The sequence below is a fragment of the Oxyura jamaicensis genome, chromosome 4 (assembly GCF_011077185.1).
Source record: "Oxyura jamaicensis isolate SHBP4307 breed ruddy duck chromosome 4, BPBGC_Ojam_1.0, whole genome shotgun sequence".
NCBI lineage: Eukaryota > Metazoa > Chordata > Aves > Anseriformes > Anatidae > Oxyura > Oxyura jamaicensis.
In genome coordinates this window covers 46,860,928-46,874,132 of record NC_048896.1, presented here as the reverse complement: position 1 = coordinate 46,874,132, position 13,205 = coordinate 46,860,928, and the positions used below count along the sequence as shown (strand labels likewise).

General features: G+C 42.0%; 1 protein-coding gene across 6 annotated transcripts in view; it reads left to right on the top strand.

Annotated features, from left to right (window-relative positions):
- The window catches only part of BANK1 (B cell scaffold protein with ankyrin repeats 1), a 138,928-nt gene that overhangs the window by 105,643 nt on the left and 20,080 nt on the right, over window positions 1–13,205 (top strand). For 4 of the 6 annotated variants that reach the window (XM_035325067.1, XM_035325069.1, XM_035325065.1 and 1 more), the window contains 3 exons: window positions 7,710–7,806; window positions 9,287–9,592; window positions 12,380–12,658. In XM_035325067.1, the coding sequence (XP_035180958.1) occupies window positions 7,710–7,806; window positions 9,287–9,592; window positions 12,380–12,658 (682 nt within the window). The remainder of the gene's footprint in view (window positions 1–7,709; window positions 7,807–9,286; window positions 9,593–12,379; window positions 12,659–13,205) is intronic. The other 2 variants (XM_035325070.1, XM_035325066.1) reach the window with 1 other exon arrangement.

The window sequence follows — 13,205 nt, the reverse complement described above, 5'->3', positions numbered from 1 at the left end:
TCAAGGAGCTCTTCAGAGCTGATGAGCTTTTCTTGCTTTGGAGATAAAAATAATAATGAAACCTATGCAATCTAGGTGAAAGCAGAAATAAAGAGATATGAGACCTAAAAGTCTGTCTTGCTCCTTGTCAGTCAGGCACTGCAAAAGCTCTCTGTCTCTTTAGCTTTAGAAAAACCTCCAGAGCAGGCATAGCTTTTTGTTCCATCATGGGGTTAGGTTTGGAGGTGGGAGAGGTCTGGATGCAGCTGTGCCAGAGCTGTGTTCAGCTGGGCAGCAGTTCTCTGAGAATTGTCATGAACCGATGGAAGGAAGCACTCACTGCATGGCGGCTGATACTAATATTGACATAGCCTGAAAAAGCTTTAGAGATGAAGACTGTGCCATGTGTGCCCCTTTTTAGAGGGGTATACTTAGCTAATGTGGTGGGTTGGCCGCAGCCAGCAGCTGAGCACCCACGCAGCCACTCACCCTGCTCTGCCCTGCCTCCAGTGGGATGAGGGAGAGCAAAAGTGAGAAAACCCGTGGGTCAAGATGCACGCAGCTCAGTAGGTGAAAGGAAGAGGGAAAAAATACAAGCAAAGCAAAGGAAATCGTTCACCACCTCCCACGGGCAGACCGATGCCCAGCCAGTCTCCAAACAGCAGCCACCTTGCAAGAAAGCCCACCCTTTTCTTCCTCCGTCCGTCTTTATTGCCGAGCATGACGTGATCTAAAACAAACCTAAACCACAGCACCGAGCTCTGAAGAAAGTTAACTCCATCCCAACCAGAGCCAGCACATTCACATTTGCACATCCCGATCAGATTTCCACATGGCAAGGGCCCGTCACCTCGCAGCGTACGTAACCCCTTGTAGTTAAGGAACCTCCTACCTCCTCCCTCTGCTGCCGGTTGGTCTGCTAAGGGAGCAGTAACGTAGCGACTACACTAAAAGTTCAAACAGCACGATTGTCATCAAGTAGAAGAGAAGCTCTTTGGAGAATGGTTATTATTTTGCCCAGGGAAGAAGAAGAAAAAAAAGGGGGGGGGGGGAATTCTTAAAATTCTTCTCCTGCTAGACTGAAAAATTAACCTGTTGGTGAGATGGGAATGCTTTTGTGGAGCTAGCGGTGATTACACAGCCTGTCAAACAGCAGTGGATATTTTGTTCAGCAGAATCAGTACTCTACAAGATTTGAAAGTCTTTCAGAGAGTCGTGTGGGTGTGTGAAAAGTGAAGTAACAAGAATTGTTGTTAAAGGAGAAATGAGCTAAAATGAGGCTGAGGAGGAATTTTATTTTTGAATGCTCAGAAGAAAAATCCCTTGGCACTCAGTAGTTAGATTAGAGAACAGCATAAATGCTTAGAAGAGAGAAATTGGGCACAAGTTCTTCACACGGAGAGTGCAGTGATTTGATTTTTAAAAGCATTTTTGTGTATAGCAGTAAATTAAGTTCAGCGATTAGAAGTCCCTTTTCCTTTCTCCTGCAGCAGTGTTTTTCTTTCAAATCCATACGCCTGAAGGCCTTATAACAATAACTAGGCATTTAAAACACTAAGAGGTGTGCAGTTAGAGGCATACACACCGACCTTTTACTTTGGTTTATTTTCTCTATCGGTTGTTTCTCCGTGGTGGTGAAGTTGTACAAAGGGAGGGCTTTCTTTTCCAGAAATCCAGTTAAAAGGAGGAACTAAAAAAAAAATGCAGAAAGTTTACTATGATTTGATAGACAGGCATACAAAAGTAAGGGTGAAGTTACACGGAATAATGATGCAAATAAGGATCAGTTTGGGGATGCTGGCTGGCTGATACGCAGTGCAATAAATCAGCTTGTAGTGAGGCTAAAGGCAGACATGCAAATGAAATGGTTTAGTGAGAGAGCCCAGAAGGCTATTACATAAGATTACAATGCATTATTTCAAATGAAGCAATTCTTTTTGCTCGCATTAAAATATCCGAGCCCGAAGTTGGGTATCCATTGATGTTTTTGTTAGGTTTATTTTCTTAATATCCTGCAAATCATCTGAGTCATACATTTCCTTCGAGCTGATCCCAAAACCATTAGATTTTGGCAGCGGAGTGTTTCATGTCTCATTTCTTTTATTCTATGTAATCGTGCATCTTTGACAGTCGTGTGCATTAATATACCTCCAGCACATTGACATGAGATTCTAACGCTTCATTATCTTTTAGGACTGCAGAAAATATGGTAGCTGTTGGGACTTCTGGCAAACTACATGCAGAAGGAATTTTACAAATTATTGCGAATGTCACAATATTATTTTTGTACTGACATTTTTACTGTCACTCTGTTTCCATACTTGCTTTTCTACCTAATTTAGTGTGTGTTGTTTTGTTCTTACTTGTTAGGATTAGTTTGGTCAGCACGTAAATATCCTTGCTCATTAGATCATGTGGTAGCCCTGATTTGAACTAACATGAGCAAAACAGAAAACTGGCCAGGTAAGCTGAAATCCACATAGATAAATAAATTATACACATGCGTGACCCAAAAAGAGAAATCTGGGCTCTGGGAAAGACAGTGCTGCAGTCTTACACAGCAGGATCGTGCCTCTGGTAGAAAATTGTGTGTACTGCTGAGGTAGGGGTCATATATTTAAGAAAGTGACAGCACTGCTGCATTTTTTTGGTGTCCAATCACCTGACAAAAGCCACGTGGTGTAAAGAGCTGTATGAGAAACTGGAAAGGCGTGATGGGGTTGCAATAAATGGTGATTGCTGCTCGGGGAAGTCGTTTTGAGAAATGGGGTAGTCACTGCCTTTTATTCATAGGATGAGCAGCTTTAATCAAAAATAGAGTTATTGGTCTTAAATACCGGGGCTTTTTGCTCTCTGACTTTCTGTGGCATGGGTCTGGGCTGGCCACATCTTGCTCAGGGTGCTACGGACACTGTGGATGCAGTTGTGCTGTACTGGTATCGCAGGGCCTTGAGAAGGCGTGGATAGCTGAAAGGAAACCACAGAAAACATAGCATCCGTTAGCATCGATGGAAAAAAATCCTTTCAGAAGGGGGCTGAGGGCCCGCCTTGCACAGCAGCACAGCGTGCATCAGGGCTGGCCCAGCCGTGCCCTCAGAGTCAGAGTTCCTGGCCTGCCGCACCGCTTGCTCCAGCAGGTGGGCAGCAGGCAGGAGAAGGCAGCAGCTTTGGCTGGAGGGATGATCTGTGCTGTCTTGGCTTTCTCTGAGGCAAGCCTCGCTGAGGCCAGGAGGCCAAGTTCAAGTGTTTCAAGGGTTGGATCCAACCCCCGGGCTACTCAGCCCACACTGCTGTAAAACCGCTCTCTGTTTCAGCGGTTCATGGCAGAGCATGCGCAGCAAAACTCCTCTCCGCCCCCTGTCTTCCCACCTGCCCAGCAAATCCAGGGCTTTAAAACCAGATTCATTCCCAAGGGGTTTTTGTCTTTGATTGTAGCACTGTGCTGAATGCGTTTCACTGAGCTCGTGAGTTAGAGAAACCTGTGTTATCTCATCATCTGTTGTTTTTCTGCAAGTGTGAGTTATCAGGCAAGGCAATAGAGCAGTGAGAGCGCTTAGCATTAATAAAGCTAATGAACAGCAGCGTTGGGTCCGTCCTCGTGCATGCAATCAATTTTATGAAGCTGGCTTCTTCAGTCATTTCTCCAGGTGCTCCTACAGGGCCCTGGGAAAAATAAGTAATAAATACTTAAACACTTCCAATGCTTTGATGAATATTTTACATTGTAGAATATGTGAATATTAGTAGCTTTAATGCAAACTTGAGAGTTAGAAAAATTTTTATAGCTGGAGTGGTTGGTCACTAGGCTACAGCTCGTGGATACAGGTGGAACTGAAGGAAGGAAAGTGTTTGCCAAACTGAATGCGTTTCAGGAGGTACCTATGGGGCAAATGGGAAAAAAAAATGGAAAATCCAGCTGCTGTGTTTTGTTCCAGTTTCTCCATCCTAAAAGCCAGAACAAACAAATTAGAAAGCAAGTCTGGTACATCCGTGACAGAGAGATGGAGGAAACATCCCCCTAAGAGGCAGCCAGCACCCTGCTGTGGCTGGAGGGCAGAGAGCACTTGGGTTTGGTAGGTTCACCTCCTGTGGGAGTAACTAACCCGCTGACTGTGTCACTCAGCTGCTGGTGCTGGAGGAAAGCAGCGCTTGGTGCAGTGTAGCAGTGACCAACCACTCTTGCACGCAGGCCAGGACAGCCCTGAGTTTTGAGAAGGGCTCTCCTCTCTGATCCTGGTACACTTCTCACTGGGAGGCAAGGCTGGCTTCACTGTCAAAAATGCTTGTCCCGAAATAACCCATAAAATTACCCCAAAATACTCCATTAAGTTAGCTTTAAAATCGTAATTCTAGTGGTGCTTAGATATCGGAATTTGGTCCTCTTTTTGCAGAACTTAGTCCTCTAAGTGAAACGTCACCTATCCAGAACCAGGTGACATTAAAATGCAGGCAAAGTTGGCTGTGTAGGAGGCACCTGGAAGCAGTGTAAGGGTAAGAAATATAATTAGGCTTTAAGGTTAGATAAAGAAGAGAACCGAGTTTTCAAATAAGCCCATTAGGGTCAAAACCAGTAAGTGATTCAGCAACGAAACACAAACTGATGGAATGGTGTAAGAATATTTTGGTGCTCCTGAGATCAGAACCACCGCCATGCCACCACAGGGCACTGAATGTGACATGCAGCAGTACTTTGAATATGTTTAATCTGTTTCTACATCTCTGCAGTTTGGGTCAGCATACACAAAAGTAGATTTTGTGGGAAGATCAGCTGAGCTTTTTCTACGGATTAACCGTTGGAAATTATCAGAGGCAATCATGGTTTTCAGTTGTGCCATTTGGGAAGAGATCAGTAAGGTTTCCGCTAGGTCAGGAAGCCACACAGGAGAAAAAATTATTGAAAAGTTGTGTCACTTAGGGAAACAGGTTCATAGTTTTCTCTTTAAATTATCTAGAAAAGAGTTTCTGGAAAAAAAAAAAAAAAAAAAAAAAAAAAAAGGAGTTGCTGTAGAGAGAATGTAGAATAGATGAAAACCATCCATTTTTCTATGGGAGTAGAGAACTTATGATCATATGGGAGCTTGTTTTTCTCAAAAATACGCCAAGACTTGGGTTTCTTATGCTATCTCCCTCTTCTAGAATCTCAAATAGCAGTCAGTAATGATCTGTATAGGTCTACAAGCTGGAAAGGCACAAGTTAATTTGCAGTTTCATTTAGAGAAATGAAACACAAAAAGGGGAAGAGAAAAAAAATGCCATTTGTGTACCAGGAATGCATAGGCTTGCTTTGAGGTCCAGATCATGGAGAGGGTCTGACAGACTTGCTGGGCATCCCTGGGTGCCACTGAAGTGGAAAAGCAGACTGTTGGTGTCCTGGGTTGTGTGCTGTAGAGACCATCAAACGTCTGGGAGGAGGACTGTGAGCAGCTAACTCACAGGGCCATCAAAAGCACAGGAGTTAGCTATCGTAATGATTTGGATAATACCAGCACCTGCCTGGAAAGGAACCCAGCAGGAGGCATTATCCAGCAAGGTATTAAATGCATTGGTGAGATTTGCTATTTAAGAGAAAGGAAGTAGAGGATTCTTTTCTTTGAAAACAAACAGAAGAAACTCACGGAGGGTGTCCAGACAGAAGGTAAAAATGAGAGGAGTCCAGGATGTGTTACACAGTTTTTATGATGGGAATGAGAAAGGAAATAATAGTGGTAGACTTCAAAAAAGTGCTAACTTACCTCTTTGTGGAGGAAAGAGTGGAAGTGGAGTAAGAGACAAACCCCAGATAGGAGAATGAGGTCCAAAGGAAGTGGAAACCCTATCAAGTAATGAAGGACAAGCAGAGAAGTGTAGCAGAGGCACTTTAAGGACATCCTGAGAAAGACCAAAGCACAAAATGAAACGCAGCTAGCAAGAGAAATCACAGGTAATAAAAAAAATGTTTTTATGAGGCAAGTTTTCAGCAATTCATTGTCAAAATGAATTGAGCACTTTCAGAAAAGCCGCTAAGCTAGTGGGGCAGGTTGACCTTCAGTCTTCGGAAACATTCAGGTTTTAAAGATGCCCATTAATCATATCTGTTCTGTTGGTTTTCTGTGAGTCAGCAGGTTTCCTCCAGCTGAGAAATAGCTGTATCAAGTGAGAAAATCAGAAAGTGCCATGTGTTTCCTCCACTTAGCAGAGATGGTCACCAAAACTAGTAAGGCTTAGAAGCAGCTCCACTCTTCGTCTCCCTTTTGACCTCATGTACTACTATATAAACACGCATGCTCTGTGTTTGCAAAGGTAGAAGTAAACACCTTGAAAGAATTTCTCTGATACAGTCTTCCACTGTAATAGTGGGAGAGATTAAATCTAGAGCTCTGCTTGCTTGACTTCTTCTGCACGGATCTTCAGTGTCACACAAGAAATACAGAACAAAACAGTTTCTCCCATTGTTTTCCCCTTTCATGCCATGATGTGAATCTGAGGCCTGGGACCTGTGTCCCTGGGATAGTGGCTGTAGCTGCCAGGAGTAGCAGGATCCTGGGAACAAACTTTTTGAGTGTCGGGCATGAGATGGTGAGAATCAGTGTCTGCACCATGTGGAAGGGTGCCACCAGTTGTCCCTCTTGACTCCTCTGTCTACTGATTTGCTTATAATTAACCTTGCAGCCTGGATGATATATGGAGCGTGCTGTTTCCCTACTTTCTTTTGGGGTGGTACACTCAGCCCCCCAGAGGTAACATTTTGTGGTTCAGAATTCCTGAATAATTACCAAGGACTCGACTGTGCCTATGCAGGTTGGTTTTGTATTGCACTCCCACAGGAGTCAAGGTACTGCTGGGTTCCTTGAAAAAAGATTTCAGTTATTGCTGAAAATCAGCAATTAACAAGTGGGGTTTGTGTATTTTAAGACAACAGAACTGTCTGTAGTTACAAATCTGCTCTTAGTGGCTGGGGCTGAGCACAAGTTTGTACTTCTGCTTGGAGAAACACAGTGGGAACATTTTAGAGAACCAATCATTCTGACCCTCCTAGACCTAGTTTTGAATAGCGCTGTGTGAATATAACAGCTTTCTGGAGGAACAAAAAACAATGCTTTGCCACATTTGGGCATTGAAGTGAAAATGCTAACGCGCTTTGCAGTCCTGGTTCTGATTTTTCAGTGCACATGTGGCTTTTGGTACCAAGCACTGGGACAGGGGAACTGCTTATAATGACTTCTCCAGAGATTTCTTGCACTTTGTGCGCCCTCAAGCTGTTCAGTAACATCCCGCATACTTTCTGTTTTTCTGCTACTGATCTTTCTCATTACCTTCGAGTGCTTCGTAGCTGGGAACAGAGGTGGGAGCTGTCTGAACAGCCCACTGCAGTGCTGAGCAGAGATGACTTAGCTTGAATCCTTTCTGTGCAAACTTGGTATCACTTCATGGCAGTACCTCGTGTCCTTCTTATGTACCCAGACACGTGCATTCCTTCTGTCGGTAGCAGGTACCTGTACCACTACATAGTTGTGAACGTATTACGTTTCCGTCTCTGATTTCCCCTTAGTAAAATGTTAAAAATTATATGAATAGCAGAGTGTGCAGGTAGGAAAGAAATCTCTGCAAAACACGCACAATTTTTGCACAGAACCGAAAGAAGAAAACGTGTCTGTTTCTCCTCCAGATAACCGTTTCCTCATTGACCTTGCCTGGCTTTGTTGGGGCATGACGTTACCAAAACCAATACCCTACTCTGTTTTTCTCTGTAGAATGAAGTGACAGATAATTTCACCCATCATGAGGAGGAAGCAAAAGATGACGACACTTACGTGGTTATGGTAGGCTTGGAAACTCAACCAGCCATGAGTAAGTCATGTTGTTTATCAGTGGCAAATCATAAACTGTGTTGTGTGGGATTATGGACAAACACAGGGGCCAAATTATTTTAATACTTCCAATTTCCACGTTACTGCAGCTTCCAAGGAGGCAGGTGTCCTAGGGGACAGGGGAAGGCAGGCAAGGAATTCAGTCATGATAACAAAGTCTTGCTCAGTAAGACAGACCATGGTGCAACCAGCGCTCCTGGTAGATTCTACAAAGTTGTGATCTCTGCTCCAGATCTCGAGGAGAGCCTTCATATAAGAGGAGACCCTGGCTACAGGTGTGGGCAGCTCCTGTGTGGAGGCACAGAGAGTAGACATTTTGCAGCTTGATCTTCACACATCTAAGCGTATATTAATCACAAGTTTGTTGCTGATCTGTGTGGTCAAATGCATTCCTCTTGACAACTGCAGAGCTGCCTGTTTGCAGTTACTGATGACAGTTTCTTTACTTACATATATTTTGCAGTATCATGAATTTATAAAGCTAAACTTTATCCTCTTTCAATCTTATCTGTTTGTTGACAATTCTGTCTTTTCCAACTGTCTCATATTCTGTATGAACATGATATTTCTTGTTTGCAATGTTTAAGCCTGCTGCTTTTTGGCACATCTAGGTATACAATAGACACTGTGAAAATGTGAGCTAGAAATCTGGTTAGCCGTGACACGCTTCCACTGTCTCTGTCACCTTTCCACTATATATGGAATATGTCGGGGTGGGCACATGGAGAAAGAATGTGAATCATAACAGATGGCTGTGGTAGTCACCTACATGCTCTAACCTCCCATTTTGATCTGTGGTGGAAGAAAGGGTAGCTCAGAATGGAAAGGGCTCTGTAGTACCAGCTCTGCATTGCCTGTAATTCTGCTGATGGACCTGTGTAGCTTTCTCTGTTATGTCACTTACATGCACCCCCCAAATCTTGATGCTGTACAGTGTTGAAAATTGATCATTTTACATACCTGTGGTCTGGGGCCCATTAAAAAACACCCAAAATTTCCACAGGAGTCCCGCCGTGTCTGCCAAGGACAATGTGCATTTTATTTTAGAGGGATTCAAATAAGCACCCAAAATCCCTTCTATAAAAACAAGTTACACAGTTGGGTGAGCTGGGGCTTTATTTTCCTAGTAGTGCACTGTGCTCCATTGAAGATCAGGTAACACGAATTACGGAGGCATGGTAAGTGTGTGTGATGGCATTCTGACAACAGCTCCAGAAAAGCTGAATGTACCGTGTGCACGAAGATGTTGTATATCAGAGTAGCAAGACATAATAAAAACTTCCACTGCTGATCTGGTAAATATTTTAAAAGCTGTTCACTGACAGCATGTATTTGACAGCCTTCCTCTACTGTATGAGTTCATAAAAGTTTTATTAGCCACTGCGTTGCTTCTGTGGGAATCCTTGAAATAGGAAATGTTTCCAGATGGCAAATTTTAAATGAAATAATGCATTCTTTACCATTAAAAGCCAAGCCGAACCTGGGAGATCAATATGGAATTGGATCAAAATGCCAACAAATAGCTGAGGTGGATGAGGAGGAGGAAGGTGATGTAGAAGACAGCAGAGAGGAAACCAAAGATGAAGATCAAGAAGGGGAAGATACCTACACCTTTGTCAACAGTCCTAACAATTTATATGCCAGCATACCTGATGATTCAGAAGAGACCAGGAGAGACTTATTTTTCTACAAGAGGCCACCTCCTCCTCCCCCTCGAAATCTGCCTGGCACCGTAAGGCAGGATGAGCTGCACAGTTTATCACAAGGTATGATCTTGGGAGGAAAAGAAGCCCAGATACAAACACACATGTAAACTCAGATTAGGTGCTGCTGCAGAGATTGTGTGTGCTCACTTCTAATAGTAGTAGCTAGACGGCATGGCCCTAATTCTGCACAGCAAACATGTGCCTGTGAACTTTGCTGCATGAAGGTCTTCACAACCAGGTGTATCAGCTAATATAGAGGTGTGGGCTGCTGGCTTATGGTTTCAGGTTTTTCTCACTCTGCCCATCTCAGAACGCTACCAACTAATACATAAGATACTTGTTTTACAAGCAAGGCCTGAAACAAAACACTAAGCTTGTATTTTGCTCAAGTCGATTTAAATATTTACATTTAAAAATATTAAATGCTATCTTGATTTAATATAATTTCACAGTTTATAATTTCACAGGTAGAATTAATACAAAAGTGGAGAGAAGTAACAGTATTTTATTACGTTTTAGCCAATGTTGTGGTTAGAAATAAAACACGATATTGTGTTACAAATAGAAAAGAGAGAGAGAGAGATTGTGACCTTTGATGAAATGCTTTTCTTTCTTTTTTTTTTAATATTTCAGCCCCAGAGTAAAAATCTAAAATTTAGTGTTGTAGTTGAGAAGTCCAAAATACCATTTGCATCTATTCAAAAGGGGTGACTATATTTATTTTTTTTTCTCATTGGGAAAAAGTAAATATGCAAAAGAATTCAAGCTTAAATACCAGTCTTAAAAATCATGTAGGAAAAAAAAACTTTTGTCGTGGACACCACTGATAAGCGTGTGCACAAATTGTCTGTGAGTTTGCTCCACAGCTTCTTACTGTTAACTCTCTTTTCAAATGTGGCATAACCTATTAGAGGCCTAAATTACCATCACCGTGCACTTTGATGTTCATGTAAGTGCACAGAAATAGCTGTTCAGCCTTACAGCCTACTTTAGTTAGGTTTTCTTCCTGTTTTCTGCTGTGCAAGAAAAAACTGGCTACGTACAGCAAGTCACAGATTCCAAAAGGAAGAGGGGCAAAATAAAACTACTATTGCAAATGCCATACTCAGTGTGGGTGGGGATACATGTACACAAATGAAGGGGCAGGTTTGGCGTACAGGATTTGTTAGCATAGGTCTGATATAAATGCCTGTATTGGGACAGCTCTCATGGCTACACCGTCAGGTAGCAATGTGTCCCTCTCTGCCAAATGCCAGTTACCTGTACATGGATCCCAGAAGAGGAAACTTCTCTGCTGTGTGGTGCTGCTAAGACCATTGCATGTAGAAATGCATCTGCGTGGTTCAGTCATTTAAGACATGCCGTGAATTTTCCTGAAGTCCTAAGCTTGGTTTCATTTCACTTTATTATGGGGATGGGGATATCAGAATTCCCTAAACTGGCATGGTATTTGCTTTCAAAGAGCTTTAATGAGTCACTGCTACGTGTTTTTAGTTAGCCACTTAGTTTAGCTATTGCTGTGGAAGACCTAAAAGGCAAGTCCCTTCTTCTTGAAGTCTTTCTTTTGGCAGTGGCATGAGAGTGCCCCCTGTGGGAGTTAGAAGAAAGAAAATCCTACAGAGAAAGAAACGAAACTTGTATAGTGGCATGGAAACAAAATACTTTTCATATTAAATATGGCAGCTGTATTAATCACACTTGTTGTTTTTTTTAAAAAAAAAGTTATATCTGAGCCAGAATACATATTGATAATATGTATTAATAATACAGCCCATTTATAAATGACACATCCCATTTACAAATGTATCAAAGATTGTAAAACTCCTCTGAACCCATAAACAGATACAACAATTATTTAATTTACTGTAAATAGCAGCCAAAGGACATAAAACTCCTGTAGTGACCAAAGCCTAGCTCAGTGAATGCACATTTACATGCAGTTCATTACAACATTAGGAAAATAGAGCTCAGTGCAGAACTGTGAACGGGGTCTACTGTCTGCCCAGGAAAGACGGGTAATCAGCAGATGGAACTTGTAGACATGGATGGGATCAGCAGCCTTGGTAACAGCTTCTAATTCTTAATAGTATGTGGGCTTTTTTAATACAAATAAGTCAAAACAAGCCCAGGTATTAGGAGACTCGGCAATTCCTTTTAAAGCTGTAAAATGTAAAAGCTAAAGGAAAGCAAGTTCTGATTAGATGTACTATGAAACATGGGGAGTGTAGAGACCCAGCAAAGTCATTTGGGTGTGGGATGTAGGATAGTCTCAGCATAGATAATAAGAGGTCATGAATTTCATTTATCCTTTAAGGGGCTTTTAATTTTTTTTCTACTTTTCCCTACAGTACATTGTAGTAAAATGCTCAGAAACAAATGGGACATTGAAGATGTTGGAAAGACAAACTCCAACATTTTCTAAAATAAGTTTAATTTCTTAAGTCATGTTGCAACAGCTAACAAATAGCCGGATTTGCCAAAATGCCAAGACTACAGGTACCACTTGCTTGGCTTCACCATTAAGGAATGTGTTCATATGACTCTTGTTGGAGCAACTGGGGTATGCGGCATTGCTTTTAAATAAGAGTATTTACTTTGGGCCAATATATTAGCATCTAATTTTGATAATCTGATGTGAAATCATGAGGAGGCCCTGAAGCTGAAATTACACCTTTAGGATATCCTCTCTGCTGACGCAGATGATCAGAAACCAATGAGAATCAAAATGTCTTAGGTTAGAACTGAAATCAGGTCTCCACTTTACATTAGGAAAATCTAAAGCCTAAAGTTAAGTCTTAATCTCCTTTCTTTACCCCACCTATGGAACACAATCGCTCGCTTTTTCAGAAAGGAATTTTGTGGAGGACAGAAGTGACAGAGAATATGGCGATGGGCTCCTAACAGCACGCTACGAAGACCAAGATACATGTGAGGAAGATGACAAGGAGGAGCACCCATACACTTTTGCGAAATTGGATGAATCTCTGTACGATTTGATACTGGCTGAGAAGGAGGAGGAGAACAGGAAAGAACGCAGGTCCTTTATCATGAACAGGCCTCCAGCCCCTGCCCCTCGTCCTGTATGTTCGCCCGTCAGAAATGAGAACACTCCCTACATAGTACAAGGTCAGTGCTTGCTTCTTTGCAAATACTTGCTGATAGAATGTGGACCTGTATTGGACGTGTTTGTTCCTTTTGATGAACAGTTCTGTTGTTTGTTTTTTTTTTTAAGACTAAGATCTTTGTTCAGTTACTTTCAAACCAACAAACCTGTTGATTCAGTTTACATATTCTCACTTTTCAAATGAGCTGAGAACATCTCTGACTAATAATTTTCAATTTGCATCTACGATAGCATCACTTGTTTTGGTTTAATTTTACAAAAAAAATATTACAATCTGATGGAAGATGAAGAATCACTGCGCTAGCTGTGAGTGCATTTATTTGAATGGTATGATACAGAATGTGCTATTTGAGTAGCTTTTTCTTTCAGTTTCTTTATCAAACTGTTTTTTCTTAATTCTGAGAGAGAGGTTTCAGCCATATTCTGTTTTCCTGATGAGAGCAGTAGGGAGAAATGCCTTTGTGAAGACTCCTCTTTCTAATCTCCTTTCTCTGATGCTAGAAATTGCCATCTGGGGAGGGGTTATATCCTTTTACCGTTTCTCTGAAA